Below are 19820 nucleotides of genomic sequence, written 5' to 3'. Positions count from 1 at the left end.
ATGCAGACACAAATTGACTAATGTTTGAATGAGGTTGTGTTGGCCGAGGTCTGAGCTAACTGCCTGATGTCTGCAATATGTTTCTTTCGACCGCTACTTACCGTTGTTGCCACCTATCGACAAATGGCGGAAGCAAAGTTGTACACTTTTTATCTTTCTGTTTAGGGCCTATAGAATGTCAAGGTGCAGTTTGATGGAAATGTGGAAATACAGGGTAAATGTTATGGATCAGTCCATATAGCATGGCTTACAGTAAGACCCCTACAACTGGACAAGTCCCCTACACAGCTAAGTAATAGTCTGTGGTGGTGTTAGGGCTGCAGTCCCTTGACCAACAGTGCAACATGAGTGTTCACTCAGATTTAAGACTGCAGAGCATACTGACCTCTACAGCAGTGTAATATTGCAGGCACTTGTCCATCATGTCAGTTATGCACTGCCAGGCATTTATATCAACCTGATGGAATCAAAGTCCATATTCACCATAGAAGATGCACATAACATTGCAGGATATCATTCCTGTAGGTTACAGCAATCACAATATTTCTGTTATATTTTTATTTATTTATTTATTTACTATGCTCTATTAAATTGTAGTATTATATGTCACAATATCCCTAAGAAAAGCATTTAGTGGACTGTATGCTTCTAAAATGATGTTGCCTAAGATGGGAGTACTGGCATCACCACAATGGTTTCCTTTACACAACAGTGCTGAGATTGTAAACTTGTAAGCTGTCCCAGTGGTATAACAAATGAACAGGCAGTGAGAATCACTCTCCAGATTAAACTGTGACTCATCCAGGGGGATAACACTGCTATTCTTATGTCTACTTATGCATGTAAGGCACCACTTTAACAAGACACTCAACATCTTTGTTTCTGTAAAATGTATCTCATGCACTAGCAAGAAAATACAGCAATCTTTTGAAGCTGACAAGGTGTAGTCTGATAGAAGACACATAACTGAGAGACTGCTATGGGGGTTCTGCCTATTCAGGGCAGAGGTGCTCCTCTGGTTGGATGTTTTCAGGCACATGAAGATATACACTATTCTTGGTTCTGGGTTGTAGGATACAGTCAACCATGTCTGCATTGATGTTGAATGTTTTCTACCTCCAAGAGTCTGCCTACAATATGAACCGACACTAAGGGGAATGCCCCACTTCCAGCCATGTCATGTGGATTGTGCAGACTCTAACTTGTCAGTATTTCAGCAGTATGCAATAACATCACAGAGTGTTTGTTGTACCATCCTGCTTCTCCACAGTTCAAATAATGAGTACATGCTTCTCAGGTCTGCATCTGTATCAGGCTGTGTAAATTACACAATATTTATGTGAGGTAACTATTAATCATCTTCAAGGGATTGCTGCTGGTGGCTAATGCTTGCACTGTGGCAATCTTCTTATGATTTCATGTCTGCAGACATGTGCTCGTGCATCTGAGTGTTAGTGGGATGGTGTAGCACTGAGCCATGAACTACGTTTGGAGTAAGTCTGTAATGGGACAAAAAATCCATACCAAAAATTGGTTCATTGATGTCAGCAAATGTAGAAAGTCCACAGAAAACACAGAGAAGGAGATAGGTGCACCGTAACTTTGACAGAGCCTGAGCTTTGTAATGTTGATGCTTTGACATCTCACAGAAGTGACCTCGTCGGTGAAAAGATGGGGACAGCCATCAATGTAGGTATGATACACACACCAGCACCAGTGTCAACTAGGAAAACGAGCTGTGAGGAAATGTCAGTCTCGTATAAACGACCACTCACCTGTGAGTTTCCCTGCAAGACTCAGCATCTTTAAGATCTTGCAGTTGGCTTGGGTGCTGGCAAGGTAAAAGGCACTTCTTAATATTATGACTGAAAACAAAACCCGAGTCCACATTTGTGTTAGCGGCATAGCACTCGACTGTTGTAAAGCGACAAAGTTTGAAGTTAACATGGCTTGAGATCATGAATCACTTTGAATTAATGTAGAACCGGTCATTGGTGAAGGAATGAAGATGTCCAGCGATCGTTGTTGTGATTCCAAATCTTTGTACAAAGTGTTGGGTAAGTTAGCCATGGAGTCGTGTGCATAACCTGTTGATTTACAACACCTGGCATGGAAGTTGTGGAAAACATAGAAACTTTGGGGTCACCAGTATGGGAATGGGATATGATTATTAGTTGAATGCAATAAGTATTTCCATTAAATTCCACATAGAGATATATTTCACAGTTAGTCATATATACAGAACAGAACTAAAAACTAACATGGAGGCTCAGCAGAACAATAAGAGTCCAAAGATAGTGTTAATCATGATTGATTTGACTAGTGATGCCACACAGTAAAATTAGACTAACAATAAAGTACCATTGTTCTTAGATCAGTGGATAACTCCAAGAACACTTACAGAAAAAAATTGCAACACCAAGAAGAAGTCGTGCAACACAAAATAAAAGTTGATAGGTGTGTTTTTACATCTGAAAGATGATGTCTACTCAGGTTTTGTGCTAGTTGTGTAAGACTGCCTTTAGTACTGCCTATACATGGATGAAAATCAGGTTTGCTTTAAAAACATGTGTGCCATGAGGGTTAGTTACCTTTGAGACTGAATGTAGTGCACTGATGTTAGTTGAGAATGCTTTAAAGTGACAAAGATGCCATTATCAACAGCTCACTGAGTTTGATGGGGCTGTGAGATGACATAATATGGCTGTGAGAAACTAGATGTTCCTTCCGAAATATTGCAGAAAGACTTGGCAGGAATGAACCCACTGAACACGATTGCTGGCAGTGGTGGCCATGAGAATGCATGGTCGCAAAAAGACCGGGCTTGGATGACCCCATGGCACTGTCGAGAAGAAAGACCATGATGTTCAGATTATGGGTCTGGCACATTGTAGTGCACCTGCAGTAGCAATTGGAGTGCGAGTTGGCACCACAGTGACACAGTGAACTGTTACAAATCTGTTACTTGAAGGACAACTATGCAACTATAGTTTGCATTCCACTGACTCCAAACCACCACTGTTTGTGCCTTCAGTGGTACCAAGTTAGCGCTCATTGGAGAATAGGATGGAGGTCTTTTGCGTTTTCTGATGAAAGCTGGATTTTCCTCAGTGCCAGTGACGGACGGCTGTGTGTTGTTTAAGAGGAGGCCAGTTGAGGACCTGAAAACAATATGTCTGTGTGCTAGGAGCATTGGACCTACACCTGGAGTTATGGTCTGTGGTGCAATTTTTTTATGAAAGCAGGAGGTCTCTAATGATTATCCCATGCACCCTGACTGAAAATTTCTATGTCAATCTATTATTTTGATCTGTTGTGCTGCCATTCATTAACAGCTTTCTGGAGGGTGTTTCCAACAGGATGACACTCGCCTACATACTACTGTACAAGCTCTACAGAGTGTCAGCATGTTGCCTTGGCCTGCTCGATCACCAGATCTGTCTCCAATGGAGGATGTATGGGACATAATCAGATGACAACTCCAGCACCATCCACAACAGCTTAAACCATCCCTTCATTGACTGACCAAGTCCAACAGGCCTGGAACTCCATCCCACAAACTAACATCTAGCACCTGTACAACACAATTCATGATTGTTTCTCTGCCTGCATTCAACATTCCGGTGTTTACACAAGTTATTAATGTACTAGCATTTCATTTTCCTATGGCTTATCTCGCCCTTAAATTAACTTGTGATCATGCAATGTTGATCGTTTAAATAGGTTACCTAGACAAATGTGTTCCTGAAATGTCATTACCCTACATTACTTATTTTTTGGTGCTGTAATTTTTTCTTCAGTGTATTTATGATGAGATTATATTTATAATAGTATAACTGTATCTCCAAAAACATTTGTCAAAAGATAAATAAGCATCCAATGTTCAGCATTAACAATGTAAGAAAAAGATGGATTACTACTTAACATAAAGATGAGAGGTGAAATTGCAATCAGGCACAATTAAAAGACTCTTACACATTAGCTTTTGGTCACAGCCTTCATCAGAAAAACAAAGAGAAAAACACAGCATTCATCCATATGAGCAAGCACACTTCACACAAACATGACCACCAATTCCAGCAACTCAGACTAGAATGCAGCTGTCACATGGAATGCAAACAGCAATGTGGAAGGGGTGGGGAAGGGGAAGGGTTGTCAGTGTATGGGTGGAGGGAGAAGGGGGACGCTTTCTGGCAGAGTGTGAAGGGACTAGACTGCCAACAGGCAGTGTCAGAAGGATGTGGTGCAGAGAGGTGGGGAAAATGGAGTGAAAAAAGAGAGGAATGGGGAAATATGAGTGAGTACATTGATTGGCAGAGGTTGGCAAACCAAGAAGGTGGGAGATGAGTATAGAGAGGAGGTGATAGGACAGAGGAGCTGGAAATTTTTGGGTAGAGGGTGTGGGAACAGTATATTACCTTAGGTTGAGGCCAGGGTAATTTCAGGAGTGGAAAATGTGTTGTGAGGAGGGTGTGGGAACAGTATGTTACCTTAGGTTGAGGCCAGGGTAATTTCAGGAGTGGAAAATCTGTTGTGAGGATAATTCCCATCTGCACAGTCCAGAAAAGTGATTCTGGAGGGAAGGACCCAGATGGCTTAGGTAGTGATACAGCCACTGAAACCAAGCATTTTTTATGCTCAGCTGCTTGTTGTATCACAGGCTGGTCTACTCTGTTAACCACAGTTTGGTGGAGGCCATTCATCCTGATGGAGAGAAGATTGGTAGTCATACCAATATAAAAAGCTGTGCAATGGTTGCAGCAGAGCTGGTAAATGACACGGCTGCTTTCACAGGTGACCCAGCCCCTGATAGGGTAGTATAAACCTGTGATAGGCTGGGTTCAAAATGGTTCAAGTGGCTCAGAGCACTATGGGACAAAGTCATCAGTCCCCTATAACTTAGAACTACTTAAAACTAACTAACCTAAGGACATCACACACATCCATGTCCAAGGCAGGATTCAAACCTGTGACCTTAGCAGTCGCACAGTTCCAGACTGAAGTGCCTAGAACTGCTCGCCCACAGTGGCTGGTGACAGCATGGGAATAGGAAGTGCTAGGTAGGTGGACTGGGCAAGTCTTGCAGATGGTTTTTGGACATGGATATGATCTTTGTGGCAAGGGGTTGGGATTGGGGGTGGCTTAGGAATGAACTAGGATGTTGTGAAGGTTTTACGGGCAAAGGAACATCAAACTTCCTGGCAGATTAAAACTGGCAGAAAAAACTCGAACTCGGGACCTTTGCCTTTCGCGGGCAAGTGCTCTACCAACTGAGCTACCGAAGCACAACTCACGCCCGGTACTCACAGCTTTACTTCTGCCAGTACCTCGTCTCCTACCTTCCAAACTATACAGAAGCTCTCCTGCGAAACTTGCAGAACTAGCACTCCTGAAAGAAAGGATATTGCGGAGACATGGCTTAGCCACAGCCTGGGGGATGTTTCCGGAATGAAATTTTCACTCTGCAGTGGAGTGTGCACTGATATGAAACTTCCTGTCAATGTGTTGACTATAAACACACAAGCATCCAAGAAAGGATTCAGGTTGTAGAACATAAAAGAATGCTTAAAGAGAAAAAAAAACATTAATACTTTTAAAAATAAACTAGCATCTGAGGAATGGCAACTTATTCTTCACCAAAAGGGTCCCAATATAAAAAACGCCAGACTTACTCTTCCAGCTTACATGATTAAACTCAGGCAAAATATTGAGGATCTAAGTGTGCTACATAAGTCAACTAAATTGCAAATATTTAAGGATAAGTACAATCAAGATAAAAAAACAATTTCAGGAACAGCTCTCAAGTTTAAGAAAACAGATCCTAGATAAGAAAATAGCTCAGTCAACAAATATAGGGAAAATTTGATGGAATATAATAAATAGATATTGCAAAGCCACCCCTGAGTTATATGTGCAGATTGACAGAATCCAACATGACGGAAACCATATTAATGATCCAGATAAAATCTTCAATATATTAAATGAATATTTTATATCTTCAGCTGTGAATCCAGTTGATAACACAGTTCTGACTCAAATGGTAAAGCCTGACCATAGGCTGGAAACTGCTTTTGAATTTAAGGAAGTGAGTGTGGAGGAAATAGGAAAAATAATAAATAACTTAAATAATAAGACCTCATCAGGCTGGAATGGACTGAGAAGTATTATAATTAAAAATGTAATAAGGAATTAGTTGGAATAATTACCCATATGATCAACAGTAGTATCAGGGAGCACACATTTCCAAATATATTGAAGAAAAGTACAGTTAAACCTGTGCATAAAAAAGGATTGAAAGAAGAGCTATCATACTTCAGGCCCATATCACTAATACCAATTTTCAGTAAAATATTTGAAAGTTTTGTTGACACAACTTATTGATTATTTTACAAAGAATAATTTACTAGCAGAAACACAGCATGGCTTCAGAAAGCATCACAGTACCATTACGGCAATTACTGAATTTCTTCACAAGGTATATGATGCCCTGGATGAGGAAATGCAGACAGCAGGGATAGTTCTAGACCTTACTTAAGCATTTGATTCAGTGAACCATGAGCTAATACTAAGCAAACTGGAAACTTACAATATAAATGCTACAACCATACAGCTATTGATCACTTATCTAACAAATCGTAAGCAGTGTACAAAGATGAGTTATGAAATTAATGATCAGATCAAACATTTCCAATCCAGCTATGAAACAGTAAAACAAGGTGTACGTCAAGGCTCCGTATTGGGCCCTTTCCTTTTCCTGGTCTACATTAATGATTTAGAGGCACCTCTGTACTCCCAATTAGTAATTTATGATGATGATACCTCACTTTTGTTGTTTTGCAAACAAACTAACGACTTGACATTGGCTGCAATTGATGGCTTATGTCAAATAACTACTTACTTCCATGATCAAGGTCTAAAAGTCAATATTAGCAAATCCCAGCTATTACAATTTAAACTTGGTAATTCATACTAAACTTGTATTGGTAATATAAGTGTCATCAAGAAAGTAGACACTGACAAATGTAAATTTTTGGGGATATACCTAGACTAAAATCTTAGATCGGTAGACCACATTAATTTTGTATGCAATAAAATCAGGAGTTCACTGCACTTAATTAGCAAACTATCTAAATTATTCTCTGAACAAACATTAAAAACTGTTTATTATGGGCCAATATTTGCATATATTAATATGGAATAGAGGTATGGGGATGTGCTGCTGATAGATACATCGTAAATATCTAACAGTCTATTCCTTGTATATGTACAAATTAATAACATGCTTTGTGGGCCATAAAAATAGTGAAACTAAGTGCTCTGATGTGCACACCCATAACATTAGACAAAAAGATTGCTTCTTCAGAAACAGAACTAAACTAAAGACAACAGATCATAGTCCTTGGATTATTGGCCAGATATGGTTTAACAAACTGCCAAGTGCTATACGATGACACAGAGGCAAAGTATTCAAAAGGGAATTAAAATCATTCTTAACTCTCAAATGTTTGTACTCACTGAATGAATACTGATATTAAAATGTAGCTATTCTTAAATGTAGGCCTAACTCTTCTATCTATATGATGTACTCTATATATCTAAAAAAAAGAAGATGTGACTTACCAAACGAAAACGCTGGCAGGTCGATAGACCCACAAACAAACACAAACATACACACAAAATTCAAGCTTTCACAACCAACGGTTGCTTCATCAGGAAAGAAGGAAGGAGAGGAAAAGACAAAAGGATGTGCGTTTTAAGGGAGAGAGTAAGGAGTCATTCCAATCGCAGGAGCAGAAAGACTTACCTTAGGGGGAAAAAAGGACAGGTATACACTTGCACACACACACATATCCATCCGCACATACACAGACACAAGCAGACATTTGTAAAGGCAAAGAGTTTGGGCAGAGATGCAGGAAGTCACATGAAACAATGTAATAATAAGCACAAGTACGTTAAAAGTGTACAAAGATGTGGGAGAAAAGGAGTGGGTCAGGTATGGGAATATGTGTGTGTTGCAATAATGGAAGAGAGGGTGTTGGGGATAGGTTAGGTCGAGGATCACAAACTCTTGTTGCATGGGCAGGTGTGGAAAATGAAACACTAAAGTACTTAAAAGTGAGGGATGAAGTAAGATTAACAGGAATAAATGTAAGTATCAGAGGGAAGAATTTGGGCATCAGATGCTGCATCAACAATCCACACAGTCACAAAGGTGTTTGCTGTGCATGGATGACTGTTGATACAGTGTGGCTCATTAGTTGATGCAGTTTGGAAGGTGGTGAATAAACATAGGAAAGAAGAGAAAGAATGGACACTGAGAAGAGTAATGCTATAGAGAATAGTAACAAGGGAAAATTTACAGGGGTGTGGGATGGAAGAAAAGCTTTTTGGAAAAATCAAACTATGGAAACTCCAGTTTATAGTGTCAACAGTGTAAGGAAAAGATAGTTTGCAACTTACTGTAATGATGACACATTAAGCTACAGACAGACACATATACATCTGCTTTCAGCCACAGCCTTCATTAGAATAAAAGAGAAACACACAGCATTCATTCATGCAAGCAAGCACACCTCACACATGTGTGACCCGCCAGCTCCAGCAGCTCAGACCAAATTCTACTGTCACATGGAATGGAAGCAGCAGTATGGAAGGGATGGTGAAGGGGAAGGGGTAGCAGTGTACAGGGGGACAAGGGAGCACTGCCCGGTAGAGTGTGCAAGGGATTAGACTGACAACAGGTGCAAAATTGGGAGGCTGTGGGGCAGGGAGGTGGCGAAAATGGAGCGAAAAAGAGAGGAGTGAGGAAGGTAGGTGGGTGCACTGCAGTGGCCAGCACACAAAGAGTGTGGAAGATGGGAATAGGGAGAAGATGATGGGTCAGAGGGTGTGAAGAGTGTGAGTAGAGTACATTGCCTTAGGTTGAGACTGGAATAATTTTGGGAGCAGAGAATGCATTCAACATTAATTGTAAGAAACAACTTTACCAGCAAAACATTATTTCAGAAGTAATGACCTGCTAAACACAAAAACTTCAAGTTATCCCACAGTTCATAGGCCATGTTATATAACAGATCCCCCTGTAAGTGGTTGGGTGAGAAAATTCAAAGGTCAGAGTCAATAACGTACCACCTCCAATATGACCAAACCTAGTAAAGCATTGTGGTATTCGAATTCTCAGATTCTCAGGGCTGCATTGATTCTGTGTAATAGTGACTGAGCAATACAATATTTATTTTTATATAGTTTATTTAGTTTACTTCTGGCAACTTCATATGTAAAGTTTCTTCTATTTATTTATTGATTTGCAGTGTTCTAGAAATCTTAAAGAAGTACTTTGGAGTGAGTCCCTGTATATTAACAAACAGAATTCACTGTTACAATCTACAGAATTAATTTTTGGATTAAAAAACTTCCCCTACTCTGATATATTCTGTACAAGTTGAATCTGAGCAAATGTAACATGGTAACATTGGCACGAGAGTTATTATTTTAAACTGATAACTGCTGCTTACTCAGCATATTTATGTCTTGTAATGTTTATCTGTTTTCTGCAGGGCCTCAGTGTGTGCTACCTAGTTGTTGTTGTTGTTGTTTTTTGTTTCTTTGTTTTTTGTTTTTTTTAATGTAATATATAATGTAAATGGTAGTGTAAAAAGCCATTTTTCTGTTTGTTTTTTCTTGCAGAGTTATTCTTGAATCAGCCTATTCACTTTATGACAGAGCATTTTTTGACAATTTTGGGACTGTAATGCTGTATGCTGTAGTGGTGAGCAAACATACTTTTCATTTCTGTACAATTTTGTTGAAGTATTATGTGGTAATGTATATTTCTTTCTGTTTCTAGGGAACTTTGTTCAACACCTTCACAATAGGTGAGGCACGACCTGTAAATATTTATACGTGTATCACAGAAAAATAGAACACACTATGAAAACAGAAAAGCAGTTCATGTTGAACAAAGTATATAAATCCATAACATCTGAAAATTTATAACACCAAAATAGCAACACTTCTAAGAAATTTATAAATCTGACTAAATTTTGATGCACCTTATGAACAAATTAAGTTTCTGGCACACAACTGCAACACATTCAACTGGTTAATCAGTAATATTGAATTAAGTCAATCTGTGTTATGTGACATTTCTTATATAGGCACTCTCTCATTTTCCAGGACCAATACTATTTGGTCTTTCAAAGGCTGGTGCAATGGGGGATATCTACATTCTTCAGGGAAATGCTTTGGGACTCCATGAGTTAAGTTTGATTGAATGCCTGGTGTTTTCTGCTCTCATCTCGGGTGTTGATCCTGTAGCTGTTTTGGCAATATTCCAAGAAATTGGAGTTAACAAAGATCTGTATTTTCTTGTATTTGGTGAATCATTGTTTAATGGTAAGTGTTTAGTGTCTTATAAAATTTGTTACTTCTGTATTTTAATGAAGTGGTGGAAACATTATTTTTATGTTCCTTAGATACACTGTAAGGTTGTTAATTGTTAATTCATATATTTTATCTTAATAAAGAATTTAAGAAATTAGATTCTGTCCAATGGATCTAGTGTGTATTTATTGAAGATTATAAGTGAAAGGAAACAAATATCAGAAACTTCACATTATTATTAAAACAGTACTGATTACTACAGCCCAATAAAGATTTAAAGTATCTGCATACTGAAGTAAATGGTCTTAATTTAAATGATAGAAGGTAATCAATGTTTAAGATACTCTTGATCATCCTTCATGTATGGCAAATCCTCTTTTTTTCCTTTTGAAGAACAAACAAATGCCTTTCATTCATATACTTTGTTTTGCACATGGTTAATACATAGGCTCATAAACAAGTTGGATGCAGGCTGACTGACTACATATCAGTTTGTACACTAGAGGAAGGTGATACCAGAGCTTTTCATGATGTTTTTGCCAAGGTTACAGTGTGATAAATTAATAATTGTTGTTATTTGTCTGCATCACATTTCCAACTTATTTGATCTTCATTTTGTAATTCTGGGGCATTATCTACAAGAAAATTTTTGTATCAGTGCCAGAGATTCTATGGGAGCTATGAAAGGTAATTTGCAAGATTAACTATCTTCACTGGTTAAGGCCTTGCCACCATATGAATTAAATGTCACCTGAGGGTAGTGCAGTTTAAGCTGAGATTCATACTGTAAAGTTCATAGTAAACTTTACATGCCCAAAGATGGTGCTACAAGTGTGAAAATTGTTTAATAATTGTTGGAAATGGACAGGACTTAGATCAAGAATCTCAGAATTCACACTGTAACATTGTTTTGTATGACCATCAACATACTTCATAGCTGAAAAGTTTACTGAATTAACAGCAGAAACTGAAGCAGTTTTCTGCTGAAATTGAAACAGTCTTACTGCATTTGTATTTTTTCTCAGACTCAGTCACATTCTGAAATTGCAAAATAATGAAGTTGTAATGTGAACTAAGGACACAGAAGTTCTGTGGTTGTTGTAATACCTCACTGTCAAATATCCTGTAATGTTTCCACACTAACCATAAATTATAATTACATAACTTAGGCCTGTGAAGACATAAGGCACTTAAAGCACATGTACTTGTAGTCACTACAATAAATGTCATGGACAGAGCAGGAAAAAATACAGAAGAGCTACTGATGAAGCGTTATCTATGTGGCAGTTGCACTGCAGAAATGCATAAACGGCAGAATTACAGTTACAGCTAGCACAAAATGAGTGTTAGCTGGCATCGTCTGGCAGAAAGATTTACCAGTACACCAAATTTTGGCAAGGTATGGCATGTGCACTGGAGTGAAACAAACAAAGCTGTGTGAGCTGAGGAAAGGTACCATGTGGGCTCATGTTCTTGAGTCTGATTATTCTAGCTGTGGATGACATAGGTTGAGCTTGACACAAGCTCCCCACCAATGCATATAGAAGCTAATTTGATGCTGTCCATTTCATTTAATTTCATTTGATCTTTCTTGTGTCTGCAAAATGCACGGGACCCTGTGGGTTGAATAGGAAGCTGTTTGTTTCATAGATGGACCCATTGTTTCTCACGAACATATGATTGTGTAACATGCCCACATCACTGAGGAGTGTATATACTGTAATGTTTGAGCCAAATTATTTGTGCAAACGTCATTGACTGTGATCACCAGTGCATAGACATTATGAATGGAACCTAGTGTCAGTTGTTTAAATACCAATTTTCTATTAATAAATGTATTTTTTGTCAAACATACTCTTTACCATTTCCTGTCATCATAGTCTCTTCCCTGAACATAGTGTATGAATGCAGCACTAATGCCAGCTCAGTGCATGACTGACTTGTAAGTGATGATTCCCACATGTTCCTGCTTCACTGATGATCTCAACATGGTCTGAGGCTAACATGTGGCAACAAACTTTAATCGGTGTTAGTGATGTGGAACCACAAGTGGACTGACGCTTACATCCTCACATACAAATAGTGACTGAGTAGTGGACGATCCATTATTTTTTTTTTTTTTTTGTGTGGGAACAATTTTTTTCTTTATTGTGTGTACTTCACCCATAAACTCTGCATTTTTCATGAACTTTCTAGTGTTACCTTCCGTGTGTTGTATTATTTTTCGTGAGAAATTTGTTCTAAAGCAAGATTGCAACCTTGGACTAACTTCAAAAGACAATAAAAAAGCTGCTACCATGCAATCAGAGGGTGCAGAGCAAGTTGCAGGCACACCCCACATCCATAGAGATAGTTCAAAAAAACTTACACATGCAAAGTGCCATCACACCCACACCCACACCTGTTGCTAGAGCAGTGACATGTACAGGACAGGTGTCATTTAAGCTGCTGCCCATTTGGCCCTGTGACCCATTTGTGTGGTTCAACTGAGTAGTACCATCACCTGCAACCTCACCAAAGTTGGACACATTGTGATCCAGCTCAACCAAAACTATGCTACCAAAGTGCGAGCTGAGGAACGGTACCGTGTAGATGTGTGTTCTTGTCTTTGATTCTTCTAGCTTTTGACCAAGTGGGCTGAACTTAACACAAGCTCTCCACTAATGCACATAGATATTAATTTGGCAATGTCCATTTCATTTTGTTTTGTCTTTTTCATGTCTGCAAAAGACATGGTGCTTTGTGGATCAAACAGGAAGCTGTTCTTTTCATAGATGAGCACACTGATTCCTGTGGTCACTTGAATGGGCAGGGCACTCATATTACTGTGTATGTTCTCCAGAATAAGTGACTGAGCCAAGCTATGTGTGCAAACACCATTTACTATGATCACCAGTGCATAGATATGATAAGCAAAACTTATTGTCAGTTTGTCATGTACTGATATGTTACAAATAAATTTATTATTTGTCAAACATATCCTTTATTAGTTCCTGTCACCATCCTATTCCGTAGCCTTTTGTCTGCCTAAAGAGCTTGAGTATGACAGTAAAACCAACTCACCCTATAGCTGACTTGTAAATGGTGATCCTCATACATTCCTGCTTTGGTTTCAGGCACTACCAGCTAAAAGGATAAATTAAAAAGAAGGACAACAAATGAAAATAGTGAACAAAGAAAAAGTGCTCAGAATTCAGGTTACAGAGTGATACAACAAGACGGGCAAAATGATTAAGATGTAAAATAGTTCTAAGTCTGTTTTTCACTCTTCATTATGTGTACTTCTTTCCTTCACCTCTTATTTATTCCTCTCACTGATATTCTTCCAAACAGTACAAAACTTTGTTGCGAGAGGGATAGATATGTTATCTTATATTATGTTTCTTTTGCAGTCCAGTTTAAACTGTTGTTGAGAATGTGTTTTCATTCTGCCTTATTGGCAGTGGTGAGGGCTACAATTTTTGCTACAAGAATAGTATAGGCAATAAAGTCTTATTTTATTTATGTAATGATTCACTCAAAGGTCCTAAAATGAGGATATATGAGGATATATGAGTTAACTGCACAGATTTTATTCAGAAGTTTGGCAGTATTTTTTTAGTCTGCATATGAGAACTATTGAGTGACTAAATATCCAGATCTACATCTGATAGCATAGTTGAACTTTTGTTCCAAGTATACCACATTTTATGCCATTTAATAGAGTTTTGGCCAGTTTATAGTGTAAGACTCTTAGGGATTTATCTCCAGTGTTCGGCTTTATTTTAGTAAAAAATTTACAAACTAGAACACCATTTTTTAGAACTCTTTCACACCAACATACAACTGTTTTTCATTAACAAAACATAACTTATGTAACAGGTAGAACACTTATTGTAGCCAACAACTAAATGTCGAGGCAAACAGAGATACCTCAGATCCAATTCCACCTCAAACTTTATAAACTCATTTCACTCATGATAATTTAAACAAAAAATGGACATAGATGTGTGTAGTAATTGATGTCTACAAAAAAATTTAACATATTGATTGACAAAATTGTCTATGACTTCAAAGAAGCATTTACATAAGAGACAGCGAGGTTAAATAGCAGTAAGGAAAAGAGAACAGGATTACACCAGCTACAAAAACGTCCTCTCAAATTAAGAGAATATTGCATATCATAAGCTGTGCAAACAATAATTACTCATTGAATGCTATATAAATTATACATGTATCCTAAGAAAGTGATAATACAAGCTAAAAGGATGCACAAAAAGAGGACACTGACAAATCCCACAATAAGGTAAAAGCAACGTGGTGCAGGAAATTTGGTATTGGGATGGTAGTTCTGTATAATAACAACTAACAGGTTGTACAATTCCATAAAAATATATTCTATAGTCCTAAAAGGTGCAAAGCATGTTGTCCCAAATGTTGATCAGATTTACTAACCTCAAGTCCAGAGAGGTTAGTTGATGTCCTCTGGGTAGAAATATTATTCAGGGTGACTCCACAGAGTTATGTCCCCAAAGATGTTGGATTAGACGAAGCATTCCATGACTAATTTAAGTGTATGGCTTACACAGAGATGTGCAGGAAAGTGCAGCAAGTTGAATACAGTTTTACATTAGGATTATGGAATGAATGAGCACATCCTGTCATGCAACACATCACACCAAACAGAGCTGGTGGCTCCTGGCAGTGTGCACTGTTATAGTTGTAGCCCAGTGCCTTGTCTGGTGTGTAGTTGTTGTAGATAAGGCTCTGTGGCCTGTGTGTCGGTGAGTAGATCAAAGTCCATCTGAGTAAATATGGCTGCCATGTGAGGCAGGTAGTCCATGACTCTATTTTCCATACCTTACACATTTCTGACATTGGTGGTAAATTGGGAGACCAGGTCAAGCAGGCAAAAGCACCTTAGTATGGTGTTAACAGAATGGTTTCTGATTGCACCTGCAACAGGTTTGTGGTCAGTGTAAATGGTCAGAGGGCATCCTTCAATGTCATCCTGGAAATAGCTGACTGTGTTAAAGATGGCCAAGAGCTCTCTATCAAAACTTGACCACTTCTTCTGAGTGTTGGACAACTTTTGAAAGAAAGAAGGCAGCAGCTGTGTTATGCCGATGATCTCTTGGTGCAGTATGGTGCCAAATGTGCAGTCACTAGTGTTAGCGATGATCATGAAGTGTGCATCCAGTAATGGAAGGGTGAGGGTGACAGCCTGTGCAAGGGTGGATTTAATCTTGTCAAGGGATGTTTGTAGTCCAGGCATCCATGTCAGGCACCATTTGTTGTCAGTGTTCCTGCCATGCAGTGGTTTAGTCAGAGGCAAGAGGGCTTCAGCAGCTTGTGTGAGATGATGCCTGTAAAAATTGATGACTCTTAGGAAACATCATAGCTCTTGATAGTTTTGCAAAACACTGGGAATGTTAGTGCACATTGATTCACTGGCACTAGAGGAGTGTTCATGGGAATAAGTATCATCATCTCCCACGTGGAAGATCAGAGCACTATGTGTGCTGATGAATGGGGTGGCAGCAAGCTATTGTTTGCTTGGAGTCACATTTGTTGTCATAGCTGAATTGCTACACAAATAGTCACCTGGCATCATTACAGTGCTGTCACATGTACAGTCACACTGAGAATCTGACACACATCATTGGACAGTTTGGCCTGAAGTGGTGTGAGTCTGACATGGTAGATGTGAAGCAATGGAAGCACTGTTGTTAGTTTACTAAACACATCAAACTGGACACTTTGCCCAGGTTTTGACAAAATTGTACGAAACTGAGGCACTAACAAAGATGAGGGATTAACACCCCTCACAGCAGGAAATGGCTGAGCTGGAGGTAGCTGCAGCATTATAGGATAGTGGACCAACATGGGAGATTTTACATTTTAAACGCAATTTCGGTGTCGCCACTGTAAAAAGTTTGGTCCTTGGGATAGAGCTTACATATAATAACAGCTAACAGGGCATATAATTCCATAGGAATATATTTTATTGTTCTACAAGGTACAAAGCATATTGTTACAGACATCAATCAGAGTGAACTAAATGTAGGTCCAAAGAGATTAGTTCAGCTACCTCAGGGCAGTGATAGTGTTCCGTACGACTCCACTGAGTTATGTCTGCACAATGGAATATTATAAAAGGAAAAGAGGGAAGACAAAATAACGGACACAAACACAGAAACTAAATACAACAATTAAATTATAAGTAAGAATGAAGCTGTAGAGGCCATTTTCAACAAATACCTTACAAGCATTGCTGAAGATTTGGATATAAATGGCCCAAACACAAAACATCATCCAGTAAATTGGAAAATTCCCATGTTCACGGGGTTAATATTAATGGTACAGCCATTGAAGATGATGATGCAAATCCTCCTTAAGGATTAAAAAATTCTAACACAGTTTGCATTTATGGTATTCCAGCAACTGTCATCAAGAAATGGGAACATACTATTACTGAACCACTAACTCACCTCTGTGACAGTTCTTTTCAGATGCATGCTTTCCCAGAGTCGCTGAAAATCAAAAAAAGTAATTCAAAATTTCATGCTGCTTCTCTAAGGTTTCTGCAAAAATTATGCACAAAAATCTTTTGGTCTCCATTGACAAAAGGTGTACTGCATGTATCTCAACAAGGGTTTAGGCAAACAAATCTGTACAAATGGCTGTATAATACTGCATAATTATGGTAATAGATCATTTGGACACAAAAAAACATGTTACAGGCATATTTCTAGATCTGTCACAGGTTTTGATGCAGTGGCTCATAATATATTGCTGGCAAAAATTGAATGGAGGAATGGCAAAAAAATGGATAACATCATACCTAAACAATCATTTGCAGAGGTCATTTTGATATTCAGAGACAATTAACTCAATTCAGTAACTGAAATTATATATGGAAGTAAAGCAGAAAAGAAGGTGTGCTTCAGGGCTCAGTAATGGGACCTCTACTATTCCTTCTGTCTGTCAGGACTTAAGCCTGAGTCTAGATGCTCACAGAACCATTATATTTACAAATGATACACATGTACTCCTCAAAGGGGACAACACTGTATGGAATATGCCATACCTTTGATTCTTGATTACCCTGTACTGAGTCCTTGTATGTCCATTGTCTTGCAGTAATCTGGCTTTATGATGAGTTCTTAAATAGTGTACACAGTTCAGAATTTAGTTAATTTGACTGGTTTTCATATTTATTTCTCTCATAGCAACATGGTGATCAGCTAATGATAAGATATCACAAAGAACATTATTCACAGGTATACCCTTCTAATCAAGGACATCCATTGATAGTTTGTGGGGTGGGGCCCAGATCTGGGGTTATGAAGTGTTTTTAATATTTTGGAAAATAAATGCCCTTTTAAAGGAATCATCCTGGGATTTGCTCTAAATAATTTAGGAAAATCATGGAAAATCTGACTCAGAATGGGTGGACACAGGTTTGAACTGTTGTCCTCCTGAATGTGAGTCCAGTGTGCTAACCACAGTGCCACCTCATTCAGTACCTTGTAATATTTTACAGTGGTACTGATATAAAAAAACAAACTCTAAGGTAAATTATGCTGCATAGGTTAGTTTATGGATTTGAAACTAATATTTATCTGAAAATGCAAACTGTAAATTTCTTTTCTTCTTACTGAAAAGTCAATCACTTTCTCCTCAAAATCAAGGTTATTCACTCTTTTCCTGTGGGCACTAAGAAAAGGCACAAGCTTGAAAGATGGCCCACTTCTCAGCCACATCCCCACTCTACACAATGTGCTTGATGAATACTGTATGGTGCAAGTTGTGGAGTCATGTGTGCAGCGAGGGGGGGGGGGGGGGGCAATTGGCAGAATATAAGCAATTCCTTACTGCTGAGTAAACTACTGCTAGTACATCATGGAGCTTTTTTTTTCCAAACAATCTTTATTTGTCGAGACTATATACTGTAATCTGGGTTCTGTTTCTAAGTTGCAAAATTGATAAAACTTTTTCAGACTTTTTATGTCTGTCATGCAATCTTCTTTCCTCTTCTTTTTCATTCAATTAGGCTGAAGAATTCCACCTTTGAAAGGAATTTCTTTATTTTTTTTCAACTCTTGTGCTAAGTGTGTGATTATGGAATCCATGTATGGATCATAAATTGCCACTTTGAAATAGGCTTCTGGTAGTGAGCACTGGACATGCACGTTGCATCTGTGGGTCTGCCTTCCAGCTAGTATTGGATTGTCGAGTTCCTTGCAGTCTTCTTTTACTGCCTTGAAAGTATGCATTGTCATTACTTTATCTCTGCTTTTGATAATTGGGTACCAGGTCAGTGTTCATGTACCTGTAGATTGAGTGGAGATCCATATCAGTATTCTGGATTTTGTTCACCATTGTATAATGTTTAGACAAATAATAAATGTAGTTGGTGATATATTGTCTACTTGGCTAGCATGTGATCTAGTGCCTTGATTGTTTCCACTGTATTTTACAAGTTGTTTGGACTATCCTTTATTGCCAAGAAGTTTTCTTTGAATACCATGATTGGTGTATATTTATGTGACCACTTAGTTTCACAGAACACAGGAATGCTTGGTATTATTTTGCTATTCATTACACTATCTATGAAGAACCTAATAACTTCATATATGGTTCTGACAGTATTACAAATTTCCTGCACACTGTTGCCATCATTGACAATTACTTTTCTTTAATCCTAGCTTGCATTGCATTTAATGGCCTGCCATTGTTGAACAGCCACCAAAGCTCAAAACAACCAACTTTTTCGTATGATCCAAATTTTCAACAAATTTTAAAACAGATGAAGAAATTCCCTCAGTATCCAATTTAGTTAGATCTGAAAAACCTAAAACTTTGTCAATTTACATCTACAAATCGTATTCCCACTGACAATTGTTCTTTCCTACTAATTTCAGCTGTTCTAACAGCCAATAATGAAAATGCCGGTGCCCTGTTTATCTTATCAACAATCTTGTGTTGTAACACAGAACTACATGTACTTATTAAGTACAGCCTTATTAAGGCTGCAACTTCCTGGACTTGCACTGTAGGGTTGAGAACTGTAGGATCTCCCTAAATAGGTTGGGTATGCACTAAACATCAAAGGCTACTACTCAGGTAGATGACTGTGAGTGGAGTACAAACAAGAGGTTTTTAGATTAGGCAATTATCCAACCAATCCAGATAATGATGGCTGCCGGAAACCCAGAAGTATCAGTATAAGACTGAAAGAAATGTCTCCCACAGGTGAGAGAATTAAAATCCTAATGGTAAGCTGCCAAAGCATTCATAACAAAGTGTGAGAGTTTGAAGCACTCATGAAAAGCAGTGAAACTGACATAATACTAGGTACAGAAAGCTGGATGAAAACTGAAATTGAGAGTGGTGAGATTTTTGGGGAAAATTTAAATATGTATCAAAAGGATAGATAAATGGGAAATGGA

At 38.4% G+C, this 19820-nt stretch overlaps 1 protein-coding gene across 3 annotated transcripts in view; it reads left to right on the top strand.

Moving 5' to 3' along the window:
- LOC126365988 (sodium/hydrogen exchanger 2-like) overlaps window positions 1–19820 on the top strand; it is a 457436-nt gene that overhangs the window by 331456 nt on the left and 106160 nt on the right. For all 3 annotated transcript variants that reach the window (XM_050008801.1, XM_050008803.1, XM_050008802.1), the window contains 3 exons: window positions 9691–9772; window positions 9851–9878; window positions 10180–10398. In XM_050008801.1, coding sequence (XP_049864758.1) covers window positions 9691–9772; window positions 9851–9878; window positions 10180–10398 — 329 coding nt within the window. The remainder of the gene's footprint in view (window positions 1–9690; window positions 9773–9850; window positions 9879–10179; window positions 10399–19820) is intronic.

Source organism: Schistocerca gregaria, chromosome 4 (assembly GCF_023897955.1).
Source record: "Schistocerca gregaria isolate iqSchGreg1 chromosome 4, iqSchGreg1.2, whole genome shotgun sequence".
In the NCBI taxonomy this organism is placed as follows: domain Eukaryota; kingdom Metazoa; phylum Arthropoda; class Insecta; order Orthoptera; family Acrididae; genus Schistocerca; species Schistocerca gregaria.
The sequence above is the reverse complement of the archived record's forward strand: the minus strand, read 5'-3'. Positions and strand labels throughout refer to the sequence as shown.